General features: G+C 37.4%; 1 protein-coding gene across 1 annotated transcript in view; it reads left to right on the top strand.

Moving 5' to 3' along the window:
• Positions 1-26,720, top strand: part of MANBA (mannosidase beta) — a 123,944-nt gene that overhangs the window by 62,232 nt on the left and 34,992 nt on the right. The window contains exons 6-10 of the mRNA XM_054485534.2: positions 4,101-4,276; positions 5,183-5,293; positions 20,680-20,831; positions 23,360-23,477; positions 25,708-25,794. Of these exons, the coding sequence (XP_054341509.1) occupies positions 4,101-4,276; positions 5,183-5,293; positions 20,680-20,831; positions 23,360-23,477; positions 25,708-25,794 (644 nt within the window). The remainder of the gene's footprint in view (positions 1-4,100; positions 4,277-5,182; positions 5,294-20,679; positions 20,832-23,359; positions 23,478-25,707; positions 25,795-26,720) is intronic.

Here is a 26,720-nt window from a genome sequence, read left to right as displayed (position 1 = left end):
GACATCAGCGAGGACACCAATAAGCCTTCAGGCCAGGGAGGGCCTCAAGGCCTCGAATTGTGGAGAGGGCCGGCCAGCATTGCCTTTCCACCTGTTTTGATAAAGAATTCCTGTCCCCTTTGTGCCCAGAGTTGTTTAGTCAAAGTGAAGAGAGGATGCAGAACTTGGTGGTGTGATTGGAAGGATGAGCTCTGTAGGGGATTCTAGAAGATGTAGCAATCCTTCTTTCCTGCCCTCACCCCCAGTACTTCATCTATTTTTGAAATGATCTTGCATTTTACTTCAGGAGAGCTGGTGATGATAAGTGTTCTTCAGGACATGGTGACTTATTAATGCTAGGAGAGAGATGATAGGAAGCTGTATTCTAGAAATGGGGCTTAATTTATAAGATGGAGTTCTTCTTAACTACAAATAGGATTATGCAATTTATAAATTTAATTTAGCAAGTGAAAAGGAGTGACCAAAGAACATCAGGAAAACTACTGGTTATTTAAGACTTTGCGCCTTGTGAACCTAAATTACCTACTTTTCCATTTGCTACTGGAAGGAAGGGGTTTACTCTATTTGAAAGAAGAGGAGAGGGGAAATATATGTTATTAAGTATATCTGGTGATAACTTTGTAGGCTTGTAGATCTTCATACTGTGTTTTTAATTCTACAACCTTAGTTTTTTCATTTAGTAGTTCCCAGGGGTGTTAACGGGTGATGCTCTGGAGGAGTGCGGACTTGCTCGAGAACCTTCCAAGTTCAAAGCAAGAGAAACTGGGGAATTTTGCCAATGACCTTTGAGGATTGCATTGTTTGTTTTCCTGTCAGAGGCTGTCACTAACAGCTGATTCTTCTACCAAAGAAGAAGTAACAGAAAACAACACAGGAGCCTGCTTGGTTGGTAGGAGGTGCTCAAAGGACAGAGCTAAAATCTTTAGGTGGATATTAAGGAGAAGTATATTTCAAATTCAGTGTAAAGGGAGTCTTTACAATAGCCAAGCCTGACAAAAATGGGAAGGCTATTTTGTGAGGCAGAGGTTTTTTGTCATTAGAGATAATTTAAAGAAAGGTTGGAATGGCCTTTTTTGGGGGTAATATTCTAGGGCAGGGATTAGCAAACTTTTTCTGTTAAGGATCACATAGTAAAATAGTTTAGGCATCTGTCACAACTACTCAACTCTATTGTTGTATTGCAAAGGCAACCAAAGACAATAAGTAAACAAATGAGCATGACTATTAAGTTAGTCTGCTCTGGCTGCCCTAAGAAAATACCATAGGCAGAGTGGCTTAAATAACAGAATTTTATTTCTCATAGTTCTGGCAGCTGAGAAGTCTGAGATAAAGGTGTTGGCCAATTTGGTTTCCAGTGAGGGCTTGTTTCCTGGCTTGCAGACAGATGCCTTCTTGCTATGTCCTCACATAGTAGAGAGAGAGACGGATATCTATTTCTTCCTCTTCTTGTAAGGCTGCAGTCCTAACAGATTACTGCCCCACCCTTATTACTTCCTAAAAAGCTGGAGGTTAGGGCTTCAACATAAGAATTTTAGGGGAGGAGTCCACCATTTAGTCCATAGCATCTGTGTTCCAATAAAAGTTTATTTAGAAAAACAAGAGGTGGGCTAGATTTGTCCCAAAGACCATAGTTTGACAACCTATTGAATAGAGGAAATTAAACACTGGTGAGCGAGTAGACTAGGTGATCTACCAGCTGATAGATTCAAAACCTGGAGGCTATCGGTAAGTAACCTGCAAAATTAACTAGATCAGAACAAACCTAATTCAGGGCTCATCGACTAGTATTTCTCAGAATAAATCACTTAATAAACAAAAATAGTTCTTAAGTCCAGGATTAATTTTACTTCAATGTGCATCAAATCTATGCTTTTGGCTGATGGGAGATGCAAATGATAAACTGTGCTGGGGTCATCTTTAGAACAGGCCTGGTGTGCTCCTACAGTTGTAAACAGTGCCGGTTATAACGTCTTTTGTCATTGATCAGCATAGAAACCTAGCTTTTTTTTCTTCTTTTGCAGCAAAGCCATGATTATTAATCTCTTCTTTATTTGTAGGAGAAAGGTCTCTAAGATACTTCTCAGCTAGTAGCCTTCTCCCCTCCCCTTCCTTTGGAGAAAAATAGAAGCCACTAAATAGGAACTCCATCCATACTTTGCCACGAATCATAGAAACTTAAGTACCTCTGCACAGTCACTGCTCTTCTCCTTTCTTTCTGTGGCAGCAAAGAATGAGAACATTTTTTGCTGACTCTAACCCCCTGTACCTCCAAGCTTTTTTGAGATCTCATCACCAGTTTCTTCTGCGTAACTTTAAAAAACGGTCTGTTTTTCCACCCAGCTCTTGTCCCAAGCCTGTCCCAGTGCTTTATCTTGTTTAAAAATAAAAACTAAACACAAACCCAAACCCAGAGACATTATACAAACAATGTAAATTTAACAGGAAATGGAGGACAGAGTCATACTGCACATATATAAAACTCTACTTCAAAACCCCTTCGAAACATTCTGACAACCCCAAACTCCGCACCCAAAGTTCATCCCTCATCTTTCTTCTTTCCCTATAACTCTCCTCTTTGGTCTTGTTTTCTCTTCTTTCTGATCAACACTCTTTTTTGCCTCCTCTCTGTTCCTGACTTTTCCAAGCGGCATTTTCTGGGGCTTTTTGTACACAGAGAGATTTTATATCTTTCTGCTTCTTTCATATTCATCCTTGTATATCACTGTGCTGGGACCCTTAGCAATTCTTATAAAATGCAAATCTGGTCACAGTCTTTGATGAAAAATCTTCAATGACTCCACATTGATCTGGGGTGAAATTGCTAGACTCCTTAGCTGTTCAAAAAGACCCAGTGTCATTTGGACCGTGCTCAAGTTTTCAATTATGCTGACCCCCTCATCAATTTTGTTATTGCCCAAGTTCCTTGTTCTCCTTGTTATGGCATTGCTCTCTCACTCGTGGGCCTTCACATGCTTCTCTGTGCCCAGAATCCTTTTCAGCTTCCTCTGTACTTAGCTGAGGCATCCTTCTGGTCTCAGCTAGATACCACTTTCTAATGAAAGCGTTCCTTGGCCAGGCATGGTGGCTCATACCTATAATCCCAGTGCTTTGGGAGGTGGAGGCTGGAGGATTGCTTGAGGCCAGGAGTTCAAGACTAACCTGGACAACAAAGTGAGACCTCATCTTTACAAATAGTAAAAAAAAAAAATTAGCTAGGTGGGTGGCACATGCCTATAGTGTCAGCTGCTCAGAAGGCTGAGGCAAGAGGATCACTTGAGCCCAGGAGTTCAAAGCTACAGTGAGCTATGATTGTGCGACTCCCGGGGCAACAGAGTGAGACCCTGTGTCAAAAAAAAAAAAAAAAGAAAAGAAAAGAGAGAAAGCCTTCCTTCACCCTCTCTGTATTAGCTGTGCTTCCTGTTGTTCTGTTTTTATTTCTCAGGACAACCTTTTATTTCTCCTGTCCTGATAGTATTATGCTTTTGAATTTGTCTATAGACTTTTAGTTCATGAGAGTAGGGGCCATGTTTATCCTGGTCACCATTTAATTCCCATCACTTAGCAGAGTATATGGCACATAGAAAGTCCTCAGGAAATATTTTTTGGATAAATTATCTACGTTTAAAGTATAACTTTATTTTTTCACATTTGATTAATTTTAATACATATAAATTTATACTTTATTACATAACTTTAAAACCCATTTACATTATAAAGTAAAATACTATTACTTTTCACTTTATAAAGTATTTTTACTTAATAAAAAGGAACAAATGTGTATTATTCTTGGAAAATTTATTTTATCTTTCCATTTGTCATTTTCTGTTTATGCTCCATAAAGTTTTTATGACTTACAATCATAACATTTTTAGAGTGGAAGTCTATATAAAATATATCATTTTTGTTATTCTTCTTCAGAATGAAGGATTAAACTGAAGATTAAAAGAAAATTTCCATGAAGTTTTGATTATGACAGCATTGTGGAGCATGTACTGGGTTTGAAGCTGCTTTAGTCTTACCTTCAATGAATCCTGAGAAGTGCAGTGATAATGCTTAGCATATTATATATATATATATTTCTTTTTCTTTTTATATTTTAGATAAGAGTGCCCAGGAGTGGAATCTGGAAATAGAGTCTGCATTTGATGTTGTCAGCTCAAAGCCAGTTGGTGGTCAAGTGATCGTAGCCATCCCTAAACTGCAAACACAACAGACATACAACATTGAACTTCAGCCTGGGAAAAGGATTGTTGAGCTATTTGTGAACATTAGCAAGGTAAATGATGGTACTTCCTGAGAAGCACTGGATGAAAAGCAATACCTGTGCTAAAGAAATGATTAGAAAGGAGGGACTAAGTATGAAAGAAAAATCTACTTTCTCTGCTTATATTTGTCGTTTTCTTCTCTATTTTTAGTCTCTCATATACTTTCTGTGAGTATGAGCCAAAGAATGATTTTCTCAAATTTTAAGATTAAGAAAATAGAGAATATATCATTAATTTGGCAGTTCTTCCTCTCATTTTATCATTATATTTTAATTTTCTGTAGTATTTTTAGTATCCTAAAGCCAAAATACATTCTATGGATTATATTTAAATAGCAGTGGTTATTTTTGGTACTTGTCAATTATTTTGATTATTGATACTTATTCTACATGCATAATTTTAATTCTAAACTCATGATCTTTCATACATCAAGGTAGAATGGATTATTTTTATCTTTTCTTTTTCTTTTTTCTATTCCTCTAATTGATAATTGTGTACTGAAAAAGGTGGAGCAAAATAACATTCAGTAACTGTTGAGATAAAGTAAGAACTCAAAATGATTTTTAGTTTTTGGCTTGAAAGAAGAGTCAACTTCAGAGTCCCATTTTAAGTGTTAAGAATGTGGAATAAATGTAAGCTCGGTGTTAGAGATAGGGAGAGTTGCTTTTCTGAACACTCATGTTATTCTGTTCTTTCCTTTTGCTTTTGATGTATTGATCCATGCTAGATTCCCAGCATGCTGATTTTTAAATATTATCAATGAATTGGTCTGATTTGGCATAATATAGGTAGGGAGATTTACATTGTTTTAGAACCTAGAGTTTTGTACTTGACTATTTGAGAAATTGATGTAATGCTTTGAGCCTTTTTTGCTGAAAATATGACATATTAGAGTGACTTTTTAATTTTCTTAAAAGAATATTACTGTAGAAACTTGGTGGCCTCATGGACATGGAAACCAGACTGGGTACAACATGACTATTCTTTTTGAACTGGATGGAGGCTTAAATATTGAAAAATCAGCTAAGGTGAGTAAGTAATTTAAAATATTTTGTGAAATAATTTTATTTCTTTTAAAAATAGTAATACAGATCTTCATGGGAAAAGAAGAAACCGTCAAAACTCTTATGTCCCCACCCATCAGAGATCATCTCTAGTAACAGCATTCAAAAGCTTCTCTCTCTGTGTGTGTGTATATACATACATACATATATATATATATATATATATATATATTTTTTTTTTTTGAGACAGATTCTTGCTCTGTCACTCAGGCTGGAGTGCAATGGGGCAATCTTGGCTTACTGCAACCTCCACCTCCTGGGTTCAAGCAATTCTCCTGCCTCAGCCTCCCGAGTAGCTGGGATTACAGGCACCCGCCACCACGCCCAGCTAACTTTTGTATTTTTAGTAGAGATGGGGTTTCACCATGTTGACCAGGCTGGTCTTGAATTCCTGATATCAAGTGATCTACCGCCTTGACCTCCCAGAGTGCTGGGATTACAGGTGTGAGCCACTGCGCCCGGCCTTATATTTTTAAATGGATCATACTTTAGATATTATTTTGTCAATAAGTAGTCTCCTGCTATGATTTAAAATTGTACCTTATATCAAAATAATACATGTGTAATTTTAAAACTCAAATATTACTAGTAAGTTTATATGAAAAATAAGACCTCTTGCCCGTCACTTCCTATTCTTACTTCCTACTCCCCAGAACCAATAATTTTTAACTTTTATTTATTTCCTCTGACATTCTTCTTCATTTTTCTGAATAAGGTGCTTCTACTGGTGTTTTCAGTTTTACCCATTTTAGGATATAGCACTAGGCATTGGAAAGAACTGCACTTTGTTATTTATTAGCTATAGGCTACTTACTTAATCTCGAAATATGTAAAATAGGGACAATAAGAACGAGATGGCTTGGATCTGGCTTATAAGAGTCATGGCATATAGTTAATAGAAATGGTATTAACCCTCTTCAAAGATCTCCTCTCCCAGACACCAGCTTCAGTGTTTATAGTTGGCTGGTGTCACCTCTCACATTTGGTATTTCCTCTCCTGTGGGCCAGACAACATGCTGAGGATGGAGATATGTCCTTCAGGAGTGCATTTTCTGTTTTTCTTTTGTTCAGTCATGCTGTGTATTTTCTGAGACACTGTGAATGTGTGTGTGTGTGTGTGTGTGAGAGAGAGGGGCGAGGGGAGAGAGAGAGAGTGTGTGTGTGTGTGTATGTGTGTGTGTGAGAGAGGGGGAGAGAGAGTGTGTGTGTGTGTGTGTGTGCACGCGCACGCACATGCACAGAGTTATGTACAGGGAGAACATCCTGGACCCGTCTTAAGGGCCAAAGCATTCACTCTTATTGTACCCCTCTTGGCTGAGAGGACATGTGCTGTCTCACACAGTGAGTTTGTTGTGTGTTGTTTTCATGAAAATGTAAAAAATAATGAGTCATTCCAACTTACTATAGAGAAAGAAGAGGAACTTCTGTCTTTTTCTAAGGGAAATAATTCTTTTACGTTCAGGCTAATATGATTGTATTATTGTTCATTACACATAAAGATGCCAGCCTTTGAATCGAGCAGCAACAGGAGTGAAGGAGGATGTAATGCCCCACACCTTGAGTTAATGCGTGTGTGTGAAATGTGCTCTTTGGCTGTGGCTGACGTAGAGTTGCTATTTTTGAGGCTGATTCATTCAGTAAATACTTAGGGCACACCTACTGTGTTTTGGCTATTTTGCTAGGTGCTGGTGATAGAGCTGTGACTAAGACACTGCTTCTGTTTCTCTCTGAGACCTTAGTAGAGCTAATAATCTGATTGGGAAGTTCAATCATTAAATGAGCCTTTGGAATATATTAGCACTCTAGAGATGTAGAGAGTGCCATGGAAGTACAGAGCAGGGGCATTCTGGGAAGATTCCCAGAGCCTGTGTCCTGAGGGATAAGTAGAATTTGGCTGAGTAATGTAGCAAAGAGGCAGAGGGAAAAGAATGTGAAGGCCCAAGAACTAGAAAGGATGTTGTGTGTTTGCGGAAGTGAAAGAAATTTCAATGCAGTTGTGGTTGAGTTTGAAGTTGAAGAACAAGAGATAGTGTTGTAAAAGTAGCTTGGACAAGGTCCTGCAGGGCCTAGTGAGCCACGTGAAGGAAAAAGCACTGTCCTGAGTGCTGCCGGGATTCTTGGAAGGATTTTAAGGAGGGGGTAAGGATTATATGCATATCTTACAAAGATTGTGTAGATCAGATTGGAAGAATGGCAAGAGTAGGGGGCCAGTTAGAAGACTGTGGTGGTGATTCAGAAAGAAATGAGGATTGGTTGGTCTACAGAACTGCTGAGGAAATAAATCTGAAAGAGATTTAGGATGTAACATCAGCAGGCTTGATGATGTGGGGGTGGGAAAAAAGAAGGAGTTAAGAATGGTTCCTCAGTTGCTGGTTTGGGCTGCTGAACAGGCAGCCTCTGAACAGGCAGGGCAACTCTGTTCATTGAGTTACATTACTCAGAAAGAAGAGAAGGTTTGGGGGAAGGGGTTGGGTGGAAATTATTTCAGTGTTAGACGTGTTTTGTGTGGGGTGATTGAGAGACACTCAAGGAATAATATTTGATGGGTGTTTCATTAGATAGATCTTACGCTTAGGAATTGCATGTGGGTTAAGGATATAGATGTGTAAGTCAGCAGAATGTAGATAATTGTAGCCATGGTAGCCGATGAAATACCTCAGGGATGGCACAGAGAAAAGAGCTAGGACAGAACCCCAGGCAGTCATAATTAGTAAGGTTGGGGTTTGGGGAGAAGCCAGTAGGAGAATCTAAGAAGGAATTGTTGACGAGGTGGAGGGAAAACCAATTTGAGTGGGGAGTCACAGAAACCAGAGGGAAAGAGTTTTAAGAAGCAAAGAATGTTCAGAGTGTTGAATGCTGCAAGGGAGTTCAAGTTAGAAAAGAATTGAGAAAGATCCTTTAGATTTGGTGGCAAGGAGATTACTGGTCACCTTGATCAGCATGGAAATCAAATTGTAGTGGGTTGAGGAATGACTCAAGGTATGGAAGTGAAGACGGTGAATATAGGCAACTCTTCTGAAAATGTCTGATTGGAAACTATGCTTAGACCGGGTGGTAATGGTGGCTAGTTGGGATCAGATTGGCTTCACATAGGCAACTGAACAAATAAGTAAATATATTGAAGTGGTGGAAGCCAGCCTTTTCATGAATGGAGAAAGGTAGTATCAACATAGAAAGGGAGAAAGCTACAGTGGATTCAAATTGGAGCTAATAGTATGAAGTTATGATTTTCAGTATGTGTAGACAGATAGAGAAATAAATGTCTGTGTAAATGCATGTGTATGTGTGGGTAGACACACACACACACACACACACACATTTCCTAGCTCTTTTCACACATTTCCTAATTCTTTCTCAGAGTGCCTGGGAAGAGTGGCTCTCTAGTAGCAGTCAGTGGATTTAGGACCCATATCTTGATTTGGAATACCACTCCGTGCTAAAAGCAATCAGGGCTCTTTGGAGAAATGACTGATTCTCGAGCTGGAGCCTGAAATATCTTGCTGTTCCAGGAAGTAAGGAGGTACTCAATAATAATGTGACACATTGAAAGGACACAAGGGCCTTCAGTCTTCAGTCTTCAATCTACTATAATCTTCAAAAATGTCAAGGAAATATTGAGGAACTGTCCCACAGTGGAAGAGACTATGTACAAACTGGGTGCAGTGCAGTGATCTTTTTTGTCATAATGTTATTGGGGCAACTGATGAAAACTTGAATGGGGGGGGTCTCTGGGTTCTTTGTATTATATATAGGAGTTCTTTGTATTATTGTTGCAACTTTATTACAAGTTTGCAATGATTTCAACATAGAAAAGGATACCATTAAGAGAATGGAAAGCAACAGCAAAATCCTGATGGAAAGGGGCCAGTAGCGAGGGAAAGACTAAAAAGGGTTAGAAAGCAGGGAGGTAGTTGAGAGGGCAAGGTCTCTGGGAAGTAGGAGATAAGAAGAGGATGGATTCACTTTGGGATGGGGGACTCTGTTTTAGTTGTAATAGTGGTGAAAGATAACACATGGGAGGAAAGGATGCAGCTTGAGGATGGAGGTAATTTTGAAGGTCTCTAGGACCATTTAAAGTATATTTTCTTTCTATAAGACTTGCAAACACTTTTGTCAGTGGAGTTTTAGGGTGAAAAAGTAAGCCTGAGAAAGAAAGCTAGGGAGTTTTGGTCAAACAACATTTTATTTTTTATTTATTGTGAAATATAACACATACAGAAAAATACACAAGCCATAAGTGAAAAGCTTAATGAATTATGAGAAAATGAACACTCAGGTACTGTCAACATGTTCAAGAAACAGAACATTAATTACTAGCACTTCACACCTCAAACTCTCCCCTCCCTTCTGTGAGCCTCCCCAGTAATGACCCCTGTTTCCTTCCCAAAGATCCACTATCCTGACATCCATCACTAGGTTACTTTTGTCTCTTTTTGAATTTTATGTACATGGAACCATATAGCATGTATTTTTTAGTGTGTGGCTAATTTGGCTCAACATTATGTTTTTGACATTTAGGTACAGTAGTGCCTCCTTATCTGTGGTTTCAGTTACCCATGGTCAACTGTGGTCTGAAAATAGTAAATAGAAAACTCCAGAAATAAGCAATTCATGAGTTTTAAATTGCTCACTGTTCTGAGTAGCATGATGGAATCTTGTGCTGTCCTGCCCTGTCTTGTCTAGGACATGAATCATCACTTTGTTGAGCATATCCTTGCTGTATACATTATCCACCTGTTAGTCGCTCAGCAGCCTTCTCCTTTATCAGACGGAAAAAGTCATAGTATATATGGGGTTCGGTACTATCTGCAGTTTCAGGCACCTACTGGGGGTCTTGGAGCGTATCCCCTGCAGATAAGGGGGGACTGCTGTTTATTGTTCTGTGTAACTGTAAGTTTGTCTATTTAAGTTGTATAAAATTTTATTATACTACACATTTTGCTATTGCAATTTGAGTAGTTGCCAGTTTTGGCTATTCCAAGTAATGCTGCTGTAAACATTACTGATATAACACTCGGAGCACATATGCCCCCAATGGCATATCTGCTGGGAGTGGAATAGCATGATTATGGGGGATGCATGAGTTCAGCTTTGTAAATTACACTAAACTGCCATCCAAAGTGGTTATATGAGGCTTGCCTAGGCTCCTCATACTCACCAGCACTTGGTACTGTGTCAGACAGGACATTGAACACTGTTTTCTCATCACCAGCCCCTCCTTATTTCACCTCTATTGCTTTTGTTTATTGTTACCCTGGGCTTGCTTTATGCAAAAATAATTCTGTTTTAAATATACCTCATTGAAATCCATCTTGCTTCAGTTTTATATCTTTGTTTCTTGCCTCTCCTCTTCCACTGAGCTTAGAAACGTGTTTAGGATTTTTTTTTTTTTTTTTTTAACTGAGTATATCAGGAGACAGCAGCATATCTGACTCAGACAAAAGGTCCTGGGGAAGTTACAGATTTTGAATGCAGCCCATATGGCAGAAATGTATGGAATCATGAAAAGAATGCAGACACTTGAGAGAGAGGAAAGGGCTGACTACATTTCTTTGTGAACATGGCAGAATATCTCAATGACTGAGAATTTTCTTATGTTGAGTGACACTGGGGCAGATGGTTTAAGCAAGAAGGGAGGTAATATAGGGAAAATATCAACAGGCAATTTAAACATTAATAAATAACAAAATAAAAAATAAATGTTGGGTTATCATAAATTCTGCCAAATAAATCATTGCATGAGGGACCTTAGAATGTGAGTCTGGGAGAGTTAGCTTTATCAGTTTGGGAAACCAAATTGATTTTTTAACAAAAGAAAAAGTTTTGTGTATAAGTGGGAATGGGAGAGGATACTCTGGGTAAATGGAATAAAAAATCTGACCAATCAGTTTTTGCCATTTTCTGCCCAGGTTAACTGAGTGTTTTTATCCTACTAATTGATTGTACTGAATTGACTAGGTAACGTGTTTTAATGAACTAATACATATTTTTGAATGCTTATTATGGCTCGCCTTTATGGAAAAACAGCAAACCAATTAGTTGATATTTCTCTTACACCTAATTTATTTTATAAGAATTTCCCAAGTATTCTATGTATAAGGTATCGTTTTGCTAAAAGCAGCAGAAGGCTGTTGCTGTGTACATTTGCTCCTGGGATCAAGATTCTCCGATTAAATTATTGTAGGAAAATAGATGTAATAATAAGTATTCTACAATCAATTAAAACTTGTATTTCATAGTTCCCAAGCCAGAGGAGGTGAATGATTGTCCATGGCTACTACAATTAGAAAAACAATTGGGATTTTTTTTTCTTTTTCAGTTTTTTTTTTCTTTTTTAATGTCACTTTGTTCTTTGTTTCTTAAATTCCTGTCTTCATCTTTGCAAATCGCACAGGGCAAAAAACCAACATAATACTAGTGGAATTTTTTCTGAGTGCTACTCTTGGCTCTCTAAAGACCTTAAAAGTACATAGCCAAAGAATATGGAATTAGGAATAATCAAGTTGTATTTTTGTATTGAGAGGGCACAGAGATTATGAAGTGTGTCTCTTTCTGTATTAGGTTTCTAGGTCTATTATTACAAATTACTATAAACTGAGTATCTTAAAATTTATTTTCTCACAGTCTTGGAGGCTGGAGTCCAAAATCAAGGTGTCGGCAGAGCTGTGTTCCTTCCGAAGGCTCTGGGAAAGAATTCTTCCTTGCCCCTTCCAGCTTCTCATCATTGCTGGCAATCCTTGGCTTGTAGATGCATCACTCTGATCTCTGTTTCCACCATCATATAGCTTTCTCCTTGTGTGTGTCTCTTGTTTCCTTTTCTTATAACTACACCAGCCATTGGGTTAGGGCCCAGTATGACCTCATTTTAACTAAACTATTTAAATATATTTGCAAAGACTTTATTTCCAAATAAGGTTGCATTTTTGGGTGGACATGAATTTTGGGGGGACACTGTTCAACCCAGTACACTGTCCTTTTGGCCTTATTCTTGTCAGAAGTTTTATTAAATATTTCCAAGGTGGCTATAGGCAGTGACTTCTCCAGGTGGGCCATGGGAGCAGTTAGCCCTAGGTGCAGACAGTAAGTGGGTGAATTGTGTGTAGACTATAGATTGGCCTGTTTTTCATTATTACTATATACTGGCAATCCTATTAATAAATAATGCCAGTGATAGAATACTTCTCCTACCCTCCCCCTCCACCAATCATATGTTGGTCTAAGTTTTAACTATGTGTTTGGTTACTCTTGAATGTTAATAATATACATGTATGCTTAGATTTGGCACATTTTTATTACCAATCCTCTAATAGACATTATATTCTACATGAAAGTTAATTGGAGTACTTTTTTGTTTGTTTGTTTGAGACAGAGTTGTCTTTTGTTGCCCAGGCTGGAGTGCAATGGCGCAATCTCGGCTCACCACAACCTCTGCCTCCCGGGTTCAAGCGATTATTCTGCCTCAGCCTCCTGAGTAGCTGGGATTACAGGCATGCACCACGATGCCTGGCTCATTTTTGTGTTTTTAGTAGAGATGGGGGTTTCTCCATGTTGGTCAGGCTAGTCTCAAACTCCTGACCTCAGGTGATCCACCCGCTTCTGCCTCCCAAAGTGCTAGGATTATAGGAGTGAGCCACTGCACCTGGCCTGGAGTACTCTTAGTTATACAGTCATTCCCAGATACATGAAGATTCAGCTTCATATAGTCATTTTGAAAGCAAATTTATAACAGTTTGGAATTGTTTGAACTTGTTTTGAACACAGTTCGTGCCTCCATTCCCTGACCTATACATGCCTGCGTTTAAAAGCATTGCAGATTAGAAATAAACAACAATAGCACAGTGATTATAAAAAAGGAGAAACTCAACATAGGTTACTTCAATTCGATGTGATCTCTTGGAGTTACTTTTATGCTTTAAATTTACAATTGAGAAAGCTATGGACTCTGAGGTGTGATGTGTAATATTTTGCTTGGTAAGTGCATATTTTAGTTCATGTATGAAGTATATTCTACTAATTTTAATAGTGTCTTTAGAATTGAAATTTATTCTTTTAAATTTGTTGTTTTAAAATTAAAGAAAGAGTCAAAGTAAAACATGACATCAGTGGTATGCTTTAGTTGGGGGTGGCAGATACTGAAAAAAATACTTTAGAATTATTATTATTATTTTGTTCTTTTTAGAGACAGGGGCTCACTCTGTCACCCAGGCTGCTCATAGCTCACTGCAGCTTTGAACTTCTGGGCCCCAGTGATCCTCCTACCTTATCCTCCTGAGTAGCTAGGACTACTACAGGCACATGCTACCATGCCTTGCCTATTTTATTTTTCTAGAGATGGGGAGCAGTTAGCCTTAGGTGCAGACAGTAAGTGGGTGTTGCAACACAGCCTGCCATGTTGCCCAGGCTGGTCTCACACCCCTGTCCTCAAGCAATCCTCCTGCTTCAGCCTCCCAAAGTGTTGAGGTTATAGGCATGAGCCACTGCCTGGCTGGAATTCTTTTTGACAACACTCTGGATACTTTAAACAGAGATCAAATGTGTGAACTCGTCATACAGAAGGTAGTAGAATGGCGATAAAGGAGTCATTCTCATATTTCCAGAAAACCTGCTGCAGAATGCACAGAAAATAGCTTCAAGGAATGGGATTATTATTTCATAAACCTCTGCTATGGTCCAGGATAAAAGATGCTGCATATGTGGCCAGTATTCACTGTGGAGTTCATGCAAAAATCAAAGAAATTAATCCAAAATTTTATTTCAGCCACTTGGAAATTATTCTCTGAGCCTTGTGGAATTTGCTTTTTTGGAAACTTTTTTTTTCCTGTGTGACTTTTTTTTTTTAGAACTTTGGAAAAATTGTATTCATTCTTTCTCATCTCACCTCATTGATGGGAAAAGCTGCAGAAAAGCTTTCCTAGACAAGATGGAAGGTTCATTATGAAGCCGGGCCACAGTAGAAAAATTTTGAAAAGTTAATCTCAACTCTGAAGTACCATGTAATCCAAAGAAAATGTGGACACGTGAATCAGCTCAGACATTCCTCTCTGCTGTGTGCGGTTTTCTCTTTGGAATTATCTTTTTTCTGGTGTAGTTTTAGATGACATTAATCAGATACAAAAATATTTGCAAATAGACTCCATCTTGAACAATGCACAGTGAAATACCAAACTTTAAAAGTCTTCTTTGAAGATAAGTACACAGAAATTTTGGTGAAGCCTATTTACTGTGCAACAACAAAATATAAGGAAATTGACATTTACATAGAAAAAAGAATCAAATTTTGAAGAAGAGTGCCAGGAGAAACAACAAAGAGTTGCTGGTTTTCCATTGCTCAGAGAAATCCACATAGCAATGCCAAACGCCCCAATTGTTGTCCCTGAGAACTGGACACTTGTTCTACAGCAATGAATCAAATAGTATCTGTGTTCATAATCATTTAGCCATTTTCTCTGATTTTACAGAAGAAATACTTGAGAAGTGGGAATTTTTTTTTTTTTTTTTATACCTCAGAGGCATTTGTAAGTTGTTTGAATGAAAGTCAAAAGAACAAAGGCATGGATATGACTGCATTTTTTTGGAGTTTAATGTGATGTGGGATTATTATGAATCTCTACCAAACTTATTATGTTTAATACTTTTCTAAAATATTTGCATATCTCTGGCCTCATCTGGAAGAACATTTCTGAGTTAAAATTAATAAAAGGTGTTTTTCCATCAGCTATGACAAATAAATCAAAAGAGCTGGCTATACCCTTTATTGAACATGTATGTCCAAAGATCAATTTTGAGAAAGTTGTTGACAGATTTTTAGAAGGTAAGGCTGGAAATAGCAAATATTATTATTTCTTACTATAGCATACCATTATGTATGTTATTCCCTTTGTTTATAATTTTATTAAATATATTAATATAATCAAAACTTGAATCTATTAACTTTTCCTTTTTTTGTATGCTAATATTTGTTTTACTTTTTAAAAAAACTGGCATGATTATACAAAGTTCAGGGAAAGAAAATTTTTAATGTCTACATTCTTTTCTGGACATTATCATTATTCATTTCATTTCATTACTTCTATTGAGAATAACTTTGTCATATAGAAGAGGAGATCTTAAAAAGTGATCCTATCTGGTGTCAGATATACTAGATACACATCTGGCTACAAGGATACATAACTGTGCCGATGTCAATGTTAATCTGTTAACTTCTGCTTGTGCTGTCTGCAGATTGCAAGGGCACGACAAAGAATGTCTCGTGTCATCTGCACGAACCCGTTTGACAAGAGCTATTTGTGGAGACCCAGAGCTTGTTTTCTCAATACTTTTACATGCTGGAGCACTTTCAGAACAAAGACAGAAATGCAGTGTTTTGTTGTATCTTAAAATACATGTAAAAGGATTTTAGCAGGTTTGACATTTGACAATGTTTAGAAATAAGTGGGTTTCTTTTTAAGAAGAAAATTGCCCTTTTGAAAATCTAGTGATGCTATTACAGCTTTTTAAGTATCTGATTACAAACAGCTGAGAAGCAGCCTTGGTTTTTGTGAATCAATGATTCATTACATATCATCTGTTTGGTCTGCCAGAGAAAGAAATTTGAGGAGTACCATATTTATCAGTCACGTACCTCTTAGGCCCTTTAGTTCAGATATCCTTAATTCTTGTTTGAAAGAATGCATTCAACTGTCCTGCACTTTTAAAGTTAATCCTCCTATTTTGAAAATGAACTCTTTTTGAAGCTAATAAAAACACTGATCTAGTGAGGAATTAATAGAAACTTCAAAAATAGATAAAAATTTAGAAGTTAAAATTTTTAATTTTCTAACTGCCCGACTTACACATTTTTTAGTTTCTTAGGTATTTATACCTTTTTCCTACTGTTAGACAAAAATTTGCTTTGTTGGACTGTTTAAAAAATTTTAGTCTCATATGAAGATTATATATTTACTTTGGATGCAAATATGTGTTACTCAAGGGTCTTTTCAAGAAATCTTTTAGAACCCATTATTTTCTCTGAAGTAAAATACCTGTTGTAGAAGAAGGCTTTTATGTGACTATCAAGACTGCCAGAGGATGTGGAAAATTACTGACACTTATCATAGAAGCAGGAGCCTTTCACTTGTGAAAGAATGCCCAGAGGGAAAGGTGGCTGGTAATTACTACTTCACCTCTGAGGCACTGTCAGGTGGTTTGGATTTATTGTCACCCCAGTCATAACTTGTTATTGCAAGAGTTGGGGGATAGGAAGAGATGTCTTTTTATAAGAACATTTGCACAGAAAGGAAAAATATTCTGGAAAGTGTTATGTTGTATAGTTAATACAATTTGTAGCATTAATATATATTAAGAAACAAATAAATTCTATTTTCTGCCAGTAGTGATTCTCAAATTTTTCTGGATTCAGCACTGCATTATACTTACAAAAGTTATTGAAAACCCCAACATGCTTTTGTTTATATGGGTTATATGTACCGATATTTACCATATTAAATATTAAAACTGAGAATTAAGTATTTACTTATTCATTTTAAATAACCATAATAAACTCATGGCACATAGGACTGTTTTTATATATGACTGATTTTATAAAAAATATATTGACCAAAAAAACCAGTGGAAATAATGACAGTTTTACATGTTAGCAAGTCACTTTAATGTCTTGTTTAGTAGGAGACAAAGGGATTCTCATCTGTATCTGCCTTCAGTCAATTTGCAATATGCTGTTTCGGTTGAAACAGATTAAGGAAATCTGACCTCACACAGATGTACTTGGAAAAGGGAAAAAATAGTCTTTTCAGATAAATTGTGGATTTTCTTTTAACAAATGATAGTTTTCTTGTAACAAATGGTAGTTTCTTAAACTTTTTGTTCTCTGTTACATTAAAATTCATTGGTCTATCTTGCACTTTGTGTGAATTCTTTACCCATATTATGTGATCTTGTAATATAATGCATTGGTTATTGGAAAATGTTGGTTTCTTGAGAGTTACAGATCTTCCAAATGTTGAAACATTTCCTTATATAATATCACATTTGTTAATATCACCACTGATGTCATCTAAAAAGTTTTTAAGTATTTAAGTAGTATCTACTACCGTGAGGTAGTAGATACAAGTTTTCCCTAATCCCAATTTTTACTTGAAAGTTTGAATTTTATCCTTGGCCACAAATACTGCTAGTTGTTTTCCCTGAAATGATAGGCTCACTCCATTCATTTTCTAGAGAATGTCTGCCAGGTATCCAAGTCTGAATAACCATCGTTTGTCTGTCAGTCCTTCTATCAAGTAAAAATGGAGTGTCGTGAACAAGGCCAATTCAGCTTACATACAACTCTCATAATGGCCCAGAGGGTTTTCCTCCAGCTATCTATTGTGAATGGTGCTTTATGGATATTGCTCATTTCATAATGCAGGATATTGAAATCATGCATACTGAGGGTTGGGATTTAATGAAATTAATGTTTACTGCTTTATCAAGGACATTCTTAAGTGAAACTGGCTTTTCTCATTTTCCTGCTAATGCATGAAGGTGAAAGATGTAACGACTACTAGCAGTTTGGAGCTACTGCCTTGATTCCTGCTAAGGCACCAGCAGTGTTACCCACCACTGCTTTTGTAACGTCAGTGCAAATGTTAACACGGTAATTACAGGATATTATTCAAAAAATTATTTAGTACTTTGAATATTTCAGCACCTCTTGTATATTGTTGCCAAAAATTCACAGAAAAGAAGATTTTTGATGATTTATTGTGCTGATAACAGACAAATACAGGCAAACTGGCAAGTCCATCTATATCTGGAGATTCACTCATTTGTAAAGCAAAATATGTATTTCAGATGAGATATCAGGCCAGTCTTCATATTGCAGTCAGATCTCTTAATTGGATGAGTTACTCTGTCATTGCAAAGTGGCAGTGCTGTTATTTCCTTTACTGACTTTTCATCTAGTAAGCATTCTGCAATGTCAACAGTACAACTATCTCTCAGCTAGGATGTGTACTTCTCCAGCCAGGGGTGCATAACTAACCCTGTAAGATGCTTCACTGGGTTTTTCATGTCTGGTTTGAAAAGATGTAATAAACACTGTTTGACTTTTAATGAGCTTATCATGTATAAGTTTAAATATTCAATTCTCTTTTCTTCATACTGTGAATGATTTGTCTCAATGAGACACTACAACTTAACTGGCACCATAAATATTATTTCAAAATGTTCCATTGCATAACGCACAAAAAGGTAAGTTATTAACATCCATAAAGTCAAGAGAAAGATGGCTTTCATCATAATTTCACTTCTTATTCATAATTTTACCCAGTTTCTGTAGAGTAGATTCTTCCCTTCCATGAGTCAAAAGACTGTCTGATATGTCAGTTTCACTTTTTTCAGCATCCTCAGATATAGACAGATAGTGCAGTTATAGGCTGAGAAGGTAAGCCTTTTTTTTTTCAAGACAGAGTCTTGCTCTGTAGCCCAGGCTGGAGCGCAGTGGCACGATCTTGGCTCGCTGCAACCTCCGCCTCCTGGGTTCAAGTGATTCTCCTGCCTCAGCCTCCCAAGTAGCTGGGATTACAGGCATGCACCACCACACCCAGCTAATTTTTGTATTTTTAGTAGAGATAGGATTTCACCATGTTGGCCAGGCTGGTGAGAAGGTAAGCCTTCTAATCCCATTTTGACAATTCATCCCTAAATTAGAAAAAAGTATTATAAATAAATTTTCTTTTAGAACAAGATAATATATTATTAAAGTGTAAAATGAGTTTCAATTAAAATTAAAATTTGTTTTTATTTGAAGACTTAAAAATATTGCTGTGAAACAAAGGAATAAGTAGTACCTCCTCGTTTTGTGCTTCTGTGTAGGTTGCAAGGGAAACTTTGGGGTTCAAAGTAAGAATTTATTGAACAACAATGAGGGTACAGAGATTACAGCAGGAATAATCAAAGACAGCTATTAATAGTAAGAGCACAGTAAAAGTACTGAGAACAAACTGAGTTAATCTCTGAAAATGCACTGCTTCATACCATAAACCTCTGCCGCAGAGCTACATCACAATGGAATACACAGCACACATTCCATTAGCTGTCAGAGTGATGAAGTAGGCACACATCATGTAGTCTCTGGAAAATTCCACTGACACTCAGAGACTGAGAGAGATAAAGGCAAATAATGTTTTAGTTTTACTCTAAGTAAAGTCAAGGACACACTGACAGTCTCCAAGGGACCTCCTGGAGTCCCCAGGCCACACTTAAAAGAACCATGCACTGTTCTAGATATTGGAACCCACCATCATGATGTTTTAAAGGTCACCTCTGAAAATCACTGTGCATTCTTGACATTTTGCAACCCTGAAGCAGGAGTGATCATCGCGTGTCAAGATCCTCCTTATCCAGGACATATTCTGTATCTTCTTGTAAAGTTAATTCTGAGATCTTTTGTCATTTCATATAAATAAAGTCAGGAGTCAGGAAGCAGGAGAATGGTGGACACTTTTATTACATGAAATAATTCGACTAATTCATTCACTGATTTTTTAAGTTAGAGAAATGTGTGCTTTTGGCTTAAGACTAGGCTTTATTGGTATAAAATCTTATCATATAAACTTGATCCAATGTATGGCTGGCAAGAATAAAGATTTTGATAAAAACGTCAAAGCTTCCCTATCTGGGGTCTTGCTGCCCATGCTTAACTAGGGGAAAACCTGGCTAGGCTGTCACCAGGATGGAGCCTCTGCTTCCTCTCCAGAGCACCAATAGCACAGAGTGCGTGATCCTGCCCCATCTACTTCCATTAGAACACCATGTACATCTCCAGTCAAGAAACCACAGCGTGCTCAAACATTGAGTTTAATGTGTAATTGGGATTAAATTACCCATTAAACAAAGTGATTTTATGGTAATGTGTTATTAAGATTGCAAAGTTGTTAAGTTATAACATTTGATTCTAAGATGCATGTTTGGCTACCTTTTAACAACACTGAAATGAGAATGTGTTTTTCAAAGACAGCATTTTTTTCTATTTTTTTTGAAATAGCATGTTTTTGTTTTAATTTAGAAATGTTATCTTCAGATTGTCTTTTTTGATGTTATCACAAATGCCTATTTCATGTGGAAGACTACAGTAGCTCTTTAGTGGTTTCTATATTTCTCTTTTAAAAGAGAAATAACAGATGCTAGCAATAATTTATATGTGTATATTCCTGAAATGTGCATTTCCACATTATGTGCTTCATAGTAAATAGGAAAATTAGCATTAAACTACTGAATGTAGTTTTTCAAAAAGGTCTGCTGCTTTTTTAAAAAAACTATTTTGCTTATGTTTAAATTTGATATTCATCATTTAATTCTGTTCATTGCAGGTTTATTTTAGGACAGTGGAACTTATAGAAGAGCCCATAAAAGGGTCTCCTGGTTTGAGTTTCTATTTCAAAATTAATGGATTTCCCATATTTCTAAAAGGCTCAAACTGGATCCCAGCAGATTCATTCCAGGACCGAGTAACCTCTGAGTTGTAAGTTCTTGTCTTTCTTTTCTTGTTCCTCTTTTTATTAGCAGTCCCGCAAAACTTGAGGTTTACTCATTTTTACTTTCTTTAGTCTCTGGGCAAGGAACTAAGAGGTAGTATAGAATTCTAGATGATGGAAACTTTAGAATGGACAGGATTTTAAAAATCATATATTCCATTCTCCTGGGTTACAGGTGGTCTTACAGCTAAACTATTTGAGACTGTTGAAGCCATTCGATTTTTAGAAAACTGTTACATGTTTATTCTGGAGAAATAAGAAAATGACTAATTTATATTTTGAATAGTCCCCAAAAGAAAATTAAATTCAACTATTTTCAGCTTTTCAAATGATACCTTAAATGTTCTGAGCATGGTTTTGAAAGATAAGAACACATATTTACCTTTCTTTTTTTTTTGAGATGGAGTCTTGCTCTGTCGCCCAGGCTGGAGTGCAGTCGCGTGATCTCAGCTCACTGCAACCTCTGCCTCCCAGGCTCAAGCGATTCTCCTGCCTCAGCCTCCCAAGTAGCTGGGATTACAGGCGCAGGCCACTACCGCCCAGCTAATTTTTGTATTTTTAGTAGAGACGGGGTTTCACTATGTGGGCCAGGCTGGTCTTGAACTCCTGACCTCAAATGATCCACCCGCCTCAGCCTCCCAAATTGTTGGGATTACATGCGTAAGCCACCGGGCCCAGCCCCATATTTACCTTTCTATGCTAAGGTATTTGCATATTCTTTTACTTTTATCTTAACAAAAGAACTAAAGAAAATCTTGTGTGTTGTGGAGGTTCGGTTGTGGGAGGTTGGGGAGGAAACTGGGAGCTGTTGGTCAGAGGATACAATGTAGCAGATATGCAAGAGAACAAGTCCAGAGATCTGATGTGCACTAGGAATATAGGTTAAAAAAAATTGTGCTATTTATAGGATTCGTGCTAAATGAGTAGATTTTGGCTACTTTTGCCACAAAAGCAAAAAAGAGTGGATAACTATGTAGGACAGCAGTCCCAAACCTTTTTGGCACCAATAACCAGTTTCATGGAAGACAGTTTTTCTACAGATTGGGGGTGGGGGTTGGGGGGATAGTTTTGGAATGAAACTGTTCTACCTCAGATCATCAGGAATTAGATTCTCATAAGGAGCATGCAACCTGTATCCTTCGCATGCACAGTTCACAGTAGGGTTCCTGCTCCTATGAGAATCTAATGCTGCCGCTGATCTGACAGGAGCTCAGGTAGTAATGCTTGCTCACCTGCTGCTTACCTCCTGCTGTGCCACCTGATCCATGGTCCAGTCCGTGGCCTGGGGGTTGGGACCCCTGTTGCAGGATGGTAAGTACGTTAGTTTGTTTCACTATAGTAACCTTTTAACTATCTATATATATATATATCTGATAACATTATGTCATATACCTTAAATATACACAATACAATTTATTTAAAAACAAAATATAATCTTAAAAGTTCTAGATCTAGGAAAAAAAAATAAAAATGTTTTTCCGAGACTGAAGGAATAGAACTTTGGAAGAAAATAATAATTCCTAATTGGATCTGTAAACTTACATCTTTGTGATGCTGAAAATAAACTTTATGAAATGAAAATAAACACATTTAAACTTATTTATTATCTAAATTAAATAACATTTTAGCATATTTACAGATGTACAAATGTGCATTGTAGTATATTATTTAATGTTTAGAATGTAAATGTCATCAGTAACTAAACCCTTTTTCCAAAAGTTGTAGTAATTTCCTTTTAATTTAAAATGTGTATATTATTTTAGATTTCATAAGAAAATGAAATTATTCTCCAGACACAGCCATGGGATAATTGGCTCTATCTTTTCCTTTTCAAATGCTCCTCTCCCCTCCCAGCTGGGGCTGGGTTGGCTGTGGTCCTTCAGCCCAGCTGGGCCAATTGGTAAGCCTGCCGTGGTGCCTGTGCTGAGCCCACAGTGCTCTGAGTCTGCCCAGCCTGTTATTTGGCTTGAGCAGTGTTCTGGGGATGGAGGGAAGGTACATGCTCTCAAGCTGCCTGTAAGTTTCTAGATTTTCCTGAGGGTAATGTGAATAGGAATTGAAAAAAGTAGAAAGGAAATTTCCTAGAGAAAGAAATACTGGGCTGGAGGAATTGTATAAAAGGAGATAGGGGTGCTAGGCACTAATACTCAAGTCTTGATTTTGTTTTATAGTTTGGAGGGTTTGTATAAAATTAGTGCATACTTTCCAAGGCTTACAACTCTATTTTTTTTTTATAGGAATAAATATAAAACATAAATTTAATTTTAAAAAGTATAATAATGTTACTGAAAATTTAATAGGTAAAGATATCACCCATACTTTTTCTGTTTATTTGTTTTATGTGGTTATAGTTAATGTGTATATAATTTTATCTTACTTTCTTTAATTTACATTATAACCAAGCCATCATGATTTTAGAGTATGTTTTTCTAGCAGAGATTAGAAATGTGTTTATCTGTCACAATCTGTTTTTTTTTTTCCAAATTATGATTTGTTTATAAAATGTCTTCTACAGGTTACGGCTCCTTTTACAGTCTGTTGTGGATGCTAATATGAATACTCTTCGGGTTTGGGGAGGAGGAATTTATGAGCGGGATGAATTCTATGAACTCTGTGATGAACTAGGAATAATGGTGAGAAGTTGATAGCATTTTATATATTGATAAGTTACTATATCCTCGGTTTGACTGCCAATGTTCTGAATGATGCAATTGCCCCAGTCTCAGAGCTAGAAATGATATTCCATTTGGGGCTATAGGAATAAATGGCATCTTGTAAACCCAGAGCCATAGGTGATAGCAACTACCATAATTATTTATTTTTAAATGATAGATATCCTGTAAATTATTTATATCCCAGTATACATATACCTACTTTTAAAATAATTTTCTTTGTGTATTTAGGTATGCATATAAAAGAAAACAAAATATTTAAAACACTTAAAGGAGATCTGACAAAACCTAAAGAGAAGAAAAATAATAAAATTAAGTAAAGGTGTGTTTCATATTGTTTTTCTAAATTTTTTCTAATTTTTTATTTTTAATTTGTTAAAAATTAAAAATGTTGCCCAGGCTGGAGTACAATGGTGCAATCTCAGCTTACTGCACCCTCCTCCACCCCGGGTTCAAGCGATTCTCCTGCCTCAACCTCCGGAGCAGCTGGGATTACAGGCACGTGCTAAATTTTGTATTTTTAGTAAATTAGCATCCAGCTAATTTTTGTATTTTTAGTAGAGATGGAGTTTCACCGTGTTGTCCAGGCTGGCCTTGAACTCCTGACCTCAGGTGATCCATCTGCCTCGGCCTCCCAAAGTGGTGAGATTACAGATGTGAGCCACTGTACCTGGCCCTAATATTGTTATTAAGTACTTTTAATATGTTTTGCAATTGTGAGGATAAAGCAAAGAAAATATATTCTGTTAGTTCTATTATTATTGTTCTAAAATATAAAGAGTGCCACCGAAGACTAGGAATTATTCTAATAATGATAATGCTGATGGTCATTGTGACGATGACAATATTCTATAATATTCTCTGAGTGCCAGGCATTGTTCTAAGTGCTCTACGTATTTTATCTTCATGCCCATTCAATGATGTAGTTACTATTCTCTATCCCCATTTACAGATAAGGACACTGACACATGAAGAGGTTAAATATTTTACCCAAACTCTAACAGCTCATTTATGGTGGAATCAAATTCCGACTCAGACAGGCTGCTTTGGGACTATGATCTTTTTTTTTTTGATATGGAGTCTGGCTCTGTTGCCTAGGCTGGAATGCAGTGGTGCGATCTTGGTTCACTACAGGCTTCACCTCCTGGGTTCAAGCGATTCTCCTGCCTCAGCCTACCAAGTAGCTGGGATTACAGATGTGTGTCACCACGCCCGGCTAATTTTTATATTTCTTTTTTTTTTTTTTGAGATGGAGTCTTGCTCTGTCGCCCAGGCTGGACTGCAGTGGCGCAGTCTCGGCTCACTGCAGGCTCCGCCTCCCGGGTTCACGCCATTCTCCTGCCTCAGCCTCCCGAGCAGCTGGGACCACAGGCGCTCGCCACCTTGCCCGGCTAATTTTTTGTACTTTTAGTAGAGACGGGGTTTCACCATGTTAGCCAGGATGGTCTCGATCTCCTGACCTCGTGATCCACCCACCTCGGCCTCCTAAAGTTCTGGGATTACAGGTGTGAGCCACCGCACCTGGCCTAATTTTTGTATTTCTAGTAGAGACCAGGTTTCACCATTTTGGCCAGGCTGGTCTCGAACTCCTGACCTCAGGTGATATGCCCCCACCCCCCAGCCTCCCAAAGTGCTGGGATTATAGGCGTGAGCCACTGCTCCCAGCAGGGGCTGTGTTCTTAACCATTGCATCACACAGCCTCCTTAGGAAGGGACTTACATGGTTTCATTACTAAAATGTGCATGTAGTAATCCTTTTGTCTATGAAAAGCTAATTCCTTTATAAAAGAAGTATGATTCTTAACAGTCTGGTGCATCTCTTAATACCAAATGCCTGGTGTAAATTGGAATGAATTAGGAGTGACAAGGGGCTGGAGGGAAGCCTCATTCTGTGTCCCCTCCACACATTTTTTCTTTTTCAAATTCTTCTATCTTCCCTTTCTTCTATACCTGCCTAGGATTTTCTCTTCTCAGGTTTCTGTACACTTTTGTGCAGTTCTGGGAAGTCCTAATGTCTTTGATACCTTTCTTGGGTGCCATTATGCATAATGGTGCCCCAATGATCACACTCATCAGGCTAACTGGATTTTTCATTTGTGTGAAAGATAATGCCCAGAGCTCAGAATAAAGACTTTCTTCTGTGTAATAAAACTTATGGAAGTGTTGCATTCCCTTTTATTTGATTTGCTAGGTATGGCAGGATTTTATGTTTGCCTGTGCCCTTTATCCAACTGATCAGGGCTTCCTGGATTCAGTGAGAGCAGAAGTTGCCTACCAGGTATGTTATCACCCTTCCAAGAAGAAATAAAACACATAATATGTTTTAGTATTGCCTTTTGTTAAATCTTGCTTCATTTTGGTTTTTATTCTCTACTAAATCCCATGAAAAATTACATAGCCAGGTAATTGACATCCTAGGTGATTCTACCCAGTGTCATGGCTTTACCATCATCTATTGGCTGATGACTCCCAGATTTATCCCCAGTCCTGATTTCTCTGCTGAATTCCTCTTTCTTATATCCAACTGCCTACCTGGTGCCTCTGCTTGGAGGTTTAACAGGCATCTGAAATGTAACATGTACAAACTAAACTTATATTGCATCCTCTCCCCAATCTTGGCTTCTTCTGAAGTTTTCTTCATCTCAGCAAACAGCAACACCACTGTTTGAATTGCTCAGGAGAAAAGTTCAAATTGATTATTGATTCCTTGATTTATTTTAGATTCCACATATTGACATTTATATTTATATTCACAGATATATAAATGCAAGGAAGTGATTATATGCTTTCTCTGTCTGCTGAAAAGATCTAGAAATAATGCCCAACGTTATAGTGTTGAGTATTCTTATATTGAAGTAATCTTTCCTGTTAAGAGAAAAGCTTCTTAGAGAAATGGCTGACTCCAGGTCTGGCACAGGAAATATATTAAATGATCCTGGATATCTTCTTTTTACAAATGGCAATGGTGTTAATATAATATTATCAACTGATAATTTTAGCCACAGATCTGAGGTTTATGAGCTGTGTGCTGAATATACTTATTTTTCCATCAAGGTCTGTTTAGGGGATGATCATGCTTTGAAACACAGATTGCATTATATTTCCTCTCCCCTAAATTTTAAGTGCATGGCATGGGTTTCCATGTAGAATCAGAGTGGGATGCTTGTCAATACAAGAAAATTCTAAATCATGATGTACTCCCAA

The sequence above is a fragment of the Pongo pygmaeus genome, chromosome 3 (assembly GCF_028885625.2).
Source record: "Pongo pygmaeus isolate AG05252 chromosome 3, NHGRI_mPonPyg2-v2.0_pri, whole genome shotgun sequence".
NCBI classification, from domain to species: Eukaryota; Metazoa; Chordata; class Mammalia; order Primates; family Hominidae; genus Pongo; species Pongo pygmaeus.
The sequence above is the reverse complement of the archived record's forward strand: the minus strand, read 5'-3'. Positions and strand labels throughout refer to the sequence as shown.